This window comes from Vipera ursinii (genome assembly GCF_947247035.1).
Source record: "Vipera ursinii genome assembly, chromosome: 1".
NCBI classification, from domain to species: Eukaryota; Metazoa; Chordata; class Lepidosauria; order Squamata; family Viperidae; genus Vipera; species Vipera ursinii.
Window position 1 is genome coordinate 278,585,633 of NC_139512.1, and position 12,662 is coordinate 278,598,294.

General features: G+C 37.0%; 1 protein-coding gene across 3 annotated transcripts in view; it reads right to left on the reverse strand.

Annotated features, from left to right (window-relative positions):
* The window catches only part of PRKN (parkin RBR E3 ubiquitin protein ligase), a 712,723-nt gene that overhangs the window by 353,049 nt on the left and 347,012 nt on the right, over window positions 1-12,662 (reverse strand). For all 3 annotated transcript variants that reach the window (XM_083372991.1, XM_083372990.1, XM_083372989.1), the window contains one exon: window positions 5,600-5,715. In XM_083372991.1, coding sequence (XP_083229117.1) covers window positions 5,600-5,715 — 116 coding nt within the window. The remainder of the gene's footprint in view (window positions 1-5,599; window positions 5,716-12,662) is intronic.

Sequence of the window (12,662 nt, forward strand, 5' to 3'; positions counted from 1 at the left end):
ATAACAAACAAAAAACCATGCCAAATCTGAGCTTTCATCGTGCTAAAAATGTGGGACATCGGTGTGTGGGGTTTAATAAAAAAAAACCCCTGAAAAGACCGCTAACTGAGAAGAAGGCAATACATTTTAAATAACAGATACTAAATTAAACTACTCAGTATGAACTCCTATTCCATCCTCTCTTTTGGGGTGTATCAGTTACCATTGTTTCCTATAACTAAAATACTCCAGTCATTTCAAAATTGCAGCCTCAACACAAAATACCTTTTGTTTTATGCATTCCCTAGCATGAACTTTTCCTTGAGAGGTTCAAAAGGAGAATAGCATAAAAGGTAACAATCCTCCATTAACACCCAGTAGATTAAGGATTATAAGAATAAATGTGATGTGACATATGTGGGGTCTATATCTTAGGAACAGAAAAAAAATAACTAAAAGAAAAGAGACAGCAGTGTAACAATATTTAATTATAAAAGGGCATTTATGTTTTCTGAATCCATTGTCTCAATCAGTAATAGTTGTGAAATACATAATTTATGATTTTGAAATGTTGCCAAGAAAGAGGAGCGCAGATGCCAAATGATGTGTATAGAGGTAGCCCTCAAATTATGATCACAATTGAACCCAAAAATTCTGTGGTTAAGACAGATATTTGTTAAGTGAGTTTTGCTCCATTTTACAATCTTTCTTGCCACAGTTGTTAAGTGAATCACTGCCATTGTTAAGTTAGTAACATGCTTATTGAGTGAATCTGACTTTGCTTGTCAGAAGGTTGCAAAAGGTGATCACAAAATCCCAGGATGCTGCAATTGTTGTAAATATGAGTCAGTTGCCAATTATCTGAATTTTGATCATTTGACCATGGGGATGTTGCAACTGTCATGTGAAAAATGGTCATAAGTCACTTTTTTCAATGTGGCTGTAGCTTTGAACGGTCACGAAATGAACTATTGTAAGTTGGGAATGACCTGTAGACCCACACGCTGGAGAAAGGGGACAACTACAGTATGAAGATGAGATGGAAGCATTGGAGTGTTGTGTTCCTTACTCAGTTTGCGAAAAAAGAAGTATATAATCATTTATAGATATATTTTATTGTTAAAGACTCCATAGAGAACCATGCTGATAATATCAGCTCTGAGTCACCATTTCCTCTCAGCAAATTGACAGCAAATTGTCTTTCATATCTTCGCCTGACATTTACACTATCTGCATGAATCCTCTCACAGAAAGGCCCTGCTCATAATAAGGTTGAAGAGGCTTCGCAGGGATTTGTTTGCCATCACAGTATAGTCCACAAAAATTGACACTGCAGTGCTGGAAATTGAAAGGGTTTCTCCTATAATAGCTGTGAAATGTTACATTTTCCATAAACCTGATCCTTAGTTGTTTAGGCCGCTGTCCTAGAAATCACTTTTTCTGATCACAGAATAAGTAAGTACGTTTTCTTGATTACGCACAAGATTGCCTGCCAGACAGCTATAAATCTTCATTCCCAGTTCAATCGATAAGCTACAGTATGTGGTATTGCTTATCAGCAAGATTTCTACATGGCACAGCTGCTGTAATGGTATGTGGGAATGAGTCTCTCTCTGATGACTCACACCTGGCCCGTCACAAGACCCTCACTTGACACTCCCCCATACCTGAAGCCTTTATATAAGTAGAACTCTGACACAGATATCCCCTAAACTTCCCTGAAGACATTACCTACCCTGGTAATGAAATGTTCGGAAACCAACCCTCAAGCTTGGAGAATGAACCTTCACCCTCATCCTACACCCAAGCTACAAATATTTGTCACTATTGCAGACCTTTGTGTTGCATATGGTCAAATGATATATTGTTCTGGTTAAGATCAAGTTGAGTGGTTTTTGTTTTGTTCTTGCAAGCAGATGTGTATGTGTGTGGGGGGAATGATCTGGTAAGTACATTATAAAAACACTAGAATCTGTCTTTTGTGTCCTTTTCTTGCTATGCATGTGTATAACACGCCCTGCCTATTTGTAATGGAAACATAAGGAAAGAACACCACATAAACATTAGGATGGCTATATTGTTTTATAACATGGTTGTAGTTTATTTTACTTCATGGGATTTTAATGGACCACTGTAGAGTTCAGTGGCAGTAACTACTTTAGCTTTGTCAATCTGGAGTACTGTATTACTGGCTAGGTTGATGCAACACATTAAACTAGTGTTTTTGCTTGCTTTACTTAGGTGTACTGGGTGAACTCATTCAGTTGTAGTTCATAAATGATGAATAATACAGTTTAGCATCTGGTATAAACACTGCTGGTTGTGGTTTATGCAATAAACCTTTGTTGAAGGGGGAAAAGGCTGTTTATTCATACCCAAGTATTATATACAGGCTGCCTGATCATAGAAACATTTCGCTATTTATTATATGTATATACTGCCAAGGCCATAGAGTCTTCCTCGTGGCGGCAAGAGCCTACCCTCCTGTTAGAGTAAGATAGTAATTCCCAAGAGAATTACTGAAAAACTACTTGCAACCTTATCATGACTGGTGCCTGTGCTACTCTGAGCCAACTGGATTTGGGTGGCATTTCAGACCTAATGGATACAGCAAGAAATCCAGGTTCTGCATGGAATAGCTCAAAGATAAATGATAAAAAAGATAAATCACAGACTTATAACTCTCAGATATTAGTGAAATGACAAAAAATCTCATTATTCTTTTCAAAACTGACTAATCTTTAAATGATCAGTAAGGCTTACTTTCTGCACCTAACTACTGTCAATAGACATTTAAGGCAGTAATAATTCAATGGTCTACATTGTGTTACGGCTAAATTGGAAAAAGAATAACATCTGTTTATATTCAAAGTTCATACATCTTTTTGAGGATTCACCTTTTCCTCATAAAGAAATTCTTTCTTCCTAGGTTTATCAATAGCCCTCTTATTTTGAAAAATAAAAATACTCTTTTTTTAAAAATAAAAATACTCTTATTTGACATATTTTTAATTTTGTAAAATGTAAGCCAGGTGAAGCTACTATAAATATTTATATAGGTATCCCGAGCAGTTTATCAGATATGAGTTATATCACCCTAACCCCTTTTTTTCATCAATAGCAAATGAAAATATTGGGAAAAGAATGCCAAAAAACATTACATTAAAAAGCTTCTTGATGGAAGCATAACACGTTTGGGAAGAAAAATGGAAAAGCACATACATTTTGGAAATGGCCATGAGAATTATATTGTAATTCCATTTTCATTTATTTTTATGAGTAACAACATGAAGGATGAAAATGCCTGTTTCAACAGATTCACCATTTTCTGAAATTGTCACAGTTCTATTTCTCATGAGTTCAGTATTACAAGCATTCGTAAACCATCTATGTCAAATGCCACTACTTTCTGAAATGGCAATTATGGTAAAGGCAATTTAGGACAGGAGGGCAATGAAAAAAAAATGTTGAACGTTATGACCAATTCAAATATGTAGAGAAGGAAGCCACAATAAGAAATAAGAGGGGGGGGAATCACTTCTCTAGCAGTTTGTTGTGCTGCATTTTATGAGCTAGTTTGGATGAATATTACAAGTAAGGAACAAATAGCATAATCTCACTTTTTAAGTGAATCTCTTAAGTGTCTACATGGGAAAATGTTACAGAGTTTTATTATCCATGTAATTTTATTCCTGACAAGTTTATGAACTTCATTAGAGAGAAATCTAGAATACTTCATCCACATTTTATTGGAATAACTCCTTCTAGGACATTATTTTTCCATGAAATGTTTTAGGTATTGTTTTAAAAGATGATGATGTATACTTTGCTCATTTCTCTTTAATGTTAATCATATTTCTTCTGGTTTAACAGAGTTGGAAGGGACCTTGGAGGTTTTCTAGTCCATCCCCCCCTGCTCAAGCAGGAGACCCTATACCACGGGTATCAAACTCGCTGCGTCACGTGATGTGTCGTGACGTATCATGACTATTTTCGCATTGCCGGAGCTGGGGTGGGTGCGGCCTCTGCATGATGCAACCGGCCAGCCCTGCCCTATACCATTTAAGACAAATGGCTAGCCAGTCTCTTCTTAAAAATCTCCAGTGATGGAGCACCCACAACTTCTGAAGGCTGGTTAATTGTTCTCACTGTTAGGAACTTTCTCCTTACTTTTAGGTTGCTTCTCTCTTTGATTAGCTTCCATCCATTGCTTCTTGTCTTGCCTTCTGGTGCTTTGGAAAATAGGTTGACATCTCCCCCTCTTCTTTGTGGCAGCCCCTCAAATATTGTATTATTTTTACTACTTTTATTAAATGTTAATTATTAAATATTGGTGAGGATAATTCAAAATGAACATTTACCCAAGTTTCACTGAGAGTGTTCTACTGCTCCACTAACCGGGAATGTTGATAATGACAAGCAGTGATGGGATTCAGATATGTGAACTGGTTCTCTGTGTGGATGCCACTTCTGGAAGTCCATTCTGGGCCTGGGCAACAAAAAATTAGCTACTGGTCCTGGCGAAGTGGTGCGAACTGGCTGAATCCCACCACTAAAGTACCTTTGAGTTGAGTTTGACTCCTGTTGACTCCAGGAACACATCCATATAGTTTTCTTAGCAAAAGTACTGCAAACCACTTATAAATACCAGTTGTATCCAGTGGACTGGCAAATTCGATAAACAAGACCCTGGAACAACTATGGGACCACTATTGTCATTTTTTTTTGAGGAAGACTTGCAGAAGGCAGTTTTAGAATAGTCATCTAAGAGTTATGTATATGTGTGTGTATGTATGTGTGTGTGTGTGTGTGTGTGTGTGTGTGTGTGTGTATGAAACTTTCATTATTTTGCAGTATAAAAAGGAAGAGATTATGAATTTTCTTTATGTCTTAAACAAATGAGATGCAGTTCTTATGCTTGAACATCATTACTGAACATTGTTTAAGCTCTATGCATTTCTGTTTTGCTCATTCACTCTTATGAGCAAGAAGAGCAAAAAAGACCTGTTCAATAGTAGGATGGAAACTAGTCAAGGAGAGAAGCAACCTAGAACTAAGGAGAAACTTCCTGACAGTTAGAACAATTAACCAGTGGAACAACCTGCCTCCAGAAGTGGTGAATGCTCCAACAGTGGAAGTTTTTAAGAAGAGACTGGACAGCCATTTGTCTGAAATGGTATAGGGTTTCCTGCCTGAGCAGGGGGTTGGACTAGATGACCTCCAAGGTCCCTTCCAACTTCTTCATCATCATCATTTGCAATAAAAAAGGGCAAGGCAATAACAGTAGGAAATCATTACTACTGTAATGTGATAGGAAATGTAGAAAATATAAAAAGAGATGTTTTCTTCTTAAAACCTTTTAGTCTTTTGTCTTTCCATACGTGGAATATGATTTCCATGTTTTCAATCTAATCAACTGAATAAGAAAACAAAATATGAAACAGTTTGTTCAGTTTTAGAATCAATATTCTAACGTCCATTATGGAAGCTAAGGAGTTAATTGGGGGGGAATCTAACATCCATTTCAAGCAGAATGACAAAGGAAAAGATACAATAAAAGGAAAAGATCTGGTTCCTGTATTGCCAAGACTACCCATCAGCATTCTTCAAGCTGACTTACCTAACATCTGTACAGGTTATACATGAGATGTACCGAGTATTTGTTGTAATGAGGTTCAGCGGCACAGATGTCTCACTGTCAGAGGTTGGGTGTGCTCCACATTTAAAGTAGAATTCCTACAATATTGAAGAAGAGATAAAAGGAGGATTACATATCTGCACTTCATGTCCCCTCTTTATCTAAGTCTAAGTGAAGTTTGAGGCAGTAGATAAATCACTAATGTCAGTAGAACAGGAGGATACCCATTAAGAATGGTTAGAAAGAATGCCACACTATTTTTGTACAAGATGTATAGGTAGCTCTTCGGATATCAGCTGAGAGAAAAAGTCCATTTGTACTTCTATTCATTCTGTGCAATTATCTCTTCTTCATTAAAGGGGAAAAATGAACGGACAAGAGACAGGCTCTTGGAACTTCCATATTGCATGCAGTAAGTATTTGATTGGAGTGGAGTAATTGCTACCATCCAAATGTTCCTCAAAATAACAATGTGGTAAAGAGAACAATTTTTACTGAAATCTATTGTACATTAATTTTAGTCTGCTGTCTCCAAACATGTTAGTATTGGCAAGAGCCAGGTTTTGCCAAATTCCCAGGCTGGGAATTCTCAAACTTCAGCCTTAAATCAGGCTGTGGAAGACAAATCTAGATCTTCTAGTTCTAGGTCTCTGATGTCATTAAGAAGCTGGCAATCATACACACACACACACACACACACACACACACACACACACACACACACACAAACAAAGAGAGAGAAAGAAAGAAAGAAGGTATTATGTATGTATGTCTATGTGTATATGTATATGTATGCATAAGTCTATATGTGTATAAATAGACAGTGTATATGTATGCTCATAAAGCATAACACAAAATCTTTTAAACATCTTTAAATTGCTGCTCTTTAACTATGTGTTAAGGTACCTAAAGAAACCACTAGCACCAAGAACTTATGTACAAACATAATTTGAAATACTGCATGGAGGAAGCAGGAGGACATTTGTATGGCAGTTTTGTATTGACTATTGCCAACTGGATGGAAAGAGAAAAACATTTTTTCCCCAAGACAATGTTTTGAAATTCCCAAAGAACCAATGCAATAGAAGAAAACTCAGTTAAAAATATAATGCTATAGAGAGCTAAATGGAAAGTAGAAAATAATTTACAATTTTGTAAACCAACAGCTTTGACTACCTCTGGGTCTGACAAATTGTGAACCAAGGACATAAATAGTCCAGCAACAGCGGATAAGTACAAAACACATTGCACGGTGTGTTGCATTTAATAAGGAATATAATTTTCTTGATGAAAGGATTCAATTTTACTTTCTTGAGTATACCTTTTATAGTGCCTGTTTTGCTGGCTTATTCAAATAATGTATAATTACTGAAGTACAGATGCAGCTGCAAGGCAAAATTAAATCCTATTAGTTTAAGCCAGGTATTTTCAAAATCTATCAAACCTTTAAAGAGCAAGGACAATTTTCTGTACAACATCGGGTGGTTGTTCTTGATAGGCTCAAATTGTGGAGTGCATTAATGGCCATTGCAAACAGTGCACAGACTCACACATTCAGCTTATGTCCACCCACAGCCTTCAGCAGGATGATTCTCAGAAAGCCCAATGGGGCCATATTTAGTATGGTGAGAGAAGCTGGCAAATAAAAAAAAGTTGGGAAATAAATCAGATCTAGCTAGGGGCTGTATAGAAAAATATCCTTCCCTTCATCTCCTCTGGGAGAGATAGCTAGGTAGTAATTCCATTGTTCCATCCTAAAACCCTCCTTTTCTGACCAATGTAACAGATACCTGTAATTCCTAGCATGCACCTATAATTAAACAGACAGAACATAGGAGGGTAGAACAAAGCACATATAGATACAATCCACGTATTTATTGCTCAGAAAAATAAATAAAGATGTCTCCATATAACCACTCCTGGTTAAAGGTTGGATAGAATTTCAAGAAACTGAACCTTGTTAAAATATTAACACTATCACTGTATTTACATCTGTTCTCAAATAAAACTGCTGTATTAAAGAATATATTTAATGCTTTGATCATTTTAGCGTAACTTTGTTTTGTTATTTTTGATATTTCAATGTCATCAGAATTACAGATATCAAGGTAGTTCTTAAATCAGCCATAAAAACAACCAAAACCATAAACATAACTCTCATAAAACTTCAGTAAAACAGTACTGTTCAGGTAAGAAGTAGGGTTGATTAGTGGTGGGATTCAAATATGTGAACAACCGGTTCTTTAAGTGGATGCCACTTCTGGAAGTCTGTTCTGGGCCTGGGCAACAAAAAATTAGCTACTGGTTCTGCCAAACTGGTGTGAACCGGCTGAATCCTACCTGTGAGATAGATCCTAGTCTTCAAAATTATGTCAAAAAAGCAATGTTTTAAACTCTCACCAAAGATGATGAAAATAGAAGCTACCCAGTTTTTTGGGGAAGCATATTTAAAAGGTTACCAGGGACGCAGTGGTTCAGTGGGTTAGGAGGCTGAGCATGTCGATCAGAAGATCGGCAGTTTGGCGGGTCAAATCCTGAGTGCCGCGTAACAGAGTGAGCGCCTGTTACTTGTCCCAGCTTCTGCCAACCTAGCAGTTCGAAAGCACGTAAAAATGCAAGTAGGAAAATAGGGACCACTACGGTGGGAAGGTAACAGCATTCTGTGTGCCTTTGGCATTTAGTCATGCTGGCTACATGACCATGGAGACGTCCTCGGACAAGTGCTGGCTCTTCGGCTTTGAAATGGAGATGAGCACCGGCCCCTAGAGTTGGAAACGACTAGCACGCATGTGCGGGGGAACCTTTACCTTTACCTATTTAAAAGGTTGAGATACCAATGTTTAGAGGTTCTTGCTCCCTTAATTTCCTATACTGAAAGAACCTGGAACATCTGCTCTCAAATAAAATAGATGAGCTGGTCAAGGTCAACTTATAAGCTATCATATTCATTCCTTGTCTATCTCTAATACAGGTAAGTATTTCAGTTTGGTATATTTAACATGAAACTACTAAAGTCTAATTCTTTGAAAATGAATTCAGAAAACATTTAACTCCATATTTGTGAAGATCCACATAAAAGATCTTCAGCATTCAAGATGGTTCCAAATATTGTAGCGTGTGCACATACACTGGGTTCCCTCAACTTTACATATTTAACAGTCCTTTGTATAAGAACTCTGAGGATGGTGTGTATGTACACACCCATGCATAACAGTTATCTCCCCATATATGTCATATTTTAATCCACACTCTTCATCTTCTACATTTCCTAAATGTTTCTTGGAAATAATGTGTAGAACCTGAGCATATCTCCTGCATTTCTGCAGAACTTTCTGAAAAATGTAATTCAGATAGTATTCCTTGTACATACAGATTCAGACATCATGCCAAGCCATTGTGTGGTTTATTTATTGGAGTCACAACGTTTAGGTTAGTTATGAGTCTTCCCATAACATTTCAACCTAACTTTTATGTACACATAAAATATGAATAAATATCATTGTAGTTTGTTGAGCAAATTATGGTTCTGAATCTTCTGGCTTTTATGATTTGTCCAGGTTTGGGTTTATTGCAGGAAATAAGTAGTTGACTTTCTGCAATTATATAAAGGTTGGGACTCAGAAATAACCATATTATTCATATACTTTAATCTTGACAATGGTTAGCTTGTTTTGATTATAGATCTTATAATGATCTGAAAGATGTCTGCACTTCCAAACGATTAGATAAGATACACTTCCAGGCTTCATTTATTATATATTTCCAAGACAGATATACTGTCACCATTTCTATGGTTGATGATAATTACTAAACAACAACTGAACCCTAACAATCTAGGTCTAAAGGATGCACCTCTTGAAAGGATCATTTTTTGGGGGGTATCCCTACTTACAATCAACACAGCAACATTTTCACATTTTAAATCCTTTCCTTTCAGAAATATAGAGGCTTTCATTAACTGAACATAAACTGACAACTTTGTTAGTTAGAACAGTAAATTTGGTTCTGAACTGGATTATCAGTGTAAGAAATCACATGAGATTTGAAGTCCACTGAGCTGACACGGAGCTTATTTTGAAAGAATCCAGAGAAAATGTCAGAGTCCAGGACAGCTACAGACCTATAAAATAAGATGTTCTCTCAGTGTTTACTTCCTGGTCATAATTGTCCTATGGCGGCAGTTGCAGTCTAACAGCAAATATTATATTTTATTTTCAGGGCTTAGAGGGCCACTCCACGTGTCACATACAATTCTCTAATTTGTAATTGGAATTAAAATTATATATGCAAAATCAAGCAGGGCTTGGAAAGACTGCAATATCACTATTCTGGTCTTACCAAAGATTATTAATCAATGCAATCAAGGCCATCTCCATTCTGAGACTTGGTCAACAACTGGCCTTAAAGCAGGTCCATATAAATATAATTCTCTCAGGACATTCTTAAGTTTTTGCCCAACCACTTTCTCCATAATTCTGCCCAAGAAGAGGAGGTTGGAGACAAGTTGATAATTGTCTAGTATATCTGGGTTGAGTGATGGCTTCCTGAGCAGAGGACCACCACCATTTCTTTCAAAAGTGGCAGTGCTTCCTCAAGAATGGATTAATCACCATCCTGATTCAGCTCCCATCGCATCTCTGGAAGTTTTCACCATACAGGAGTCCAGGCTCTCACAAGCAACTAAGCTGATATTACAAAGGACCCTATGCAGACCAAAGGATCAAACTCAACCCTAATAGTCATCTCCCCTGGATCTGCCCATATGAAATCAAGCTCCAAATAAACCCAAGTGACTTTGTCTTTCAGATGCTTAGAAAAAGTCTTATAGCTGGTCCCTAGATGTCCTTTATTGCTTGTCCTTACCAAGTAGGAAATAGATCACTCTGAAGAGTCACTCTGAGAGTGAGGTTCGCAGTATCTAAATTTGATAAATAAAAATAAACAAAAAAGGCCTGCTGGGAGGCAAAACAGCAAGGAGGTATTGATGTTTCACTACTTTTATTCCCCCTGGGTAAGTCTGGATTATAGTGAAAGATGCTTTAATGGGAATGGGAGCCGGGTATTGTGTTTGCTGGCAAATATACAAAAAGAGAAGTTGCTATGCTTCTGGGACCTAGGCAAGAAGCAAAGCGAATTAGAACAAATTTTCTGTCTAAAAAAGTGGAAAGAATAGCAACCACGTACTTTAACACTGAACTGAGATGATTTGGGCTCCCGCTATGCAGTTCTACAGGTGGAAAAAATGCCTGGAGGCTGTAACATAAAAACAAAACTTCTCGCTTTTGGCTACTGCCTTTTTTCCACCTCTTTTCATTTTTAAGAATCTCTCAGCTCGTGCAGTGCATTATTGCTTCATGCTTCTAAAAACCTGAACTTCCAGCAGCAAAAATGTTCTCTAACTTTCCAAGAACATGGGAGCACTGACAGCTAGCTGATCTTAGGAGCTTCTATCTTATCTCCTCTTTCAGACTGCTTGTCATTTCTGAGATAGGCAATCTCCTAATCCCTAAAGTCTTCATTCTAAACATGACTGATTGTTAGGCATCTACTATATAGCAGCAGGACCACTGGTTCATGTAACTACTGTGATTTACAGTGACTATCAGCAGTTTTTCAAGGATTCAGACAATCTCCCATCTGCTTGGAGATGCCAGGACTTGAACCTGGGATCTTTTACATGCAGTGTATATATACTTACATGCAGTGTATGTATGTATGTATGTATGTATGTATACATATATATACATATACATATGTGTGTATGTATATATACACACACACACACACACACACACACACACACACACACAATCACTGGGCTCCTTCAGTGTATCCATCAGTATCTCAAACACATCCTTGCCCAAACAAACATACCTTAAAACAGCCAAATGACTCAGATTATCTGATGGAGAATACCTGACAGTGACACAAAAGCCCTCAAGGGAATTGATTCAAAGACAGAAGTTACCTAATCAATAAATGGATGCTTAGTCAGATGGTTTGGTTACTTAGTTTCATAACAATTAACCAGAGTCTCAGCAAGGATAAAGGTTTAATGTTCAAGAACACATGCACATGAACTTACACCACAACTGGCTGTGATTGCCTACTGATGCTGACCTTGTAGACACAAAATCTCACTTTTACATTCTAATCATGAGGAGAAGTTTTGAGGAAAATGCTGCTGTATTTATGACATAAGCAAGCATTACAAATCAAGTCATTTTAGTCCACAGTCCATCTTGGTTACTCTTGGTCCCACATAAAATCATTGTTAATGGGTTTTTATAAAGGCTTTATTTTATTACTGTATTCCAAAATAAATTGTTCCCTCTCCTCCTTCCATGTATTTTTCAGTTAATCTTGCATCTGTAAATGATTATCTCATTTCTCTTGGATGTATAATCCAGAGATACGATTCAGTAAATGTATGAAAGATTTTTTAGAAAAAGGTATTTAAATGATATTAATGAGAACAGCTGCTCAAAATTAGTCACCTTCCAATTCATATTGTCATCCTTCTGCAGTTTGAAAATAAAATTCTCAGTCTGTAAATACTGGGGATTAGAAGAATGTGAACTAAGATGGTGTTGCCATTTGACTAAGCTTTTGCAAAATTGTCAGCTTGCTAACTGTATTTAAAAAATTGGATAATTTCAAAAGGATTGGTTTGCTTCCCTTTGGGGAATTGTGGGGTGAAGGAGGGACCAAATCTGAAATGAGTCAAGTATCTGTTAGAAATGTTACTCTACACACTTGAATATTACCCATAGGACTGATATTTCCTAGTAATTAATCTCAAAACAGACTTTATTTCAGAATTAGATGCCAGCAGCAAACCTGAAGAACTTAACTGTGGTACATTCCAATTGATGTGGTTTCTTCAGAGACTCAGAGGGTTTAAGCAAAGTAAGACTCTTTTTTCATGTGGCACTAGATAATATTTGGAGACACACACCCCCAGCTGATACAGAGCTGTATCTTTATGTTGTGGATTGTCAAAGCCACTTAAGAGTTATTGTGTGCAAGTTGGTGGCCATATACA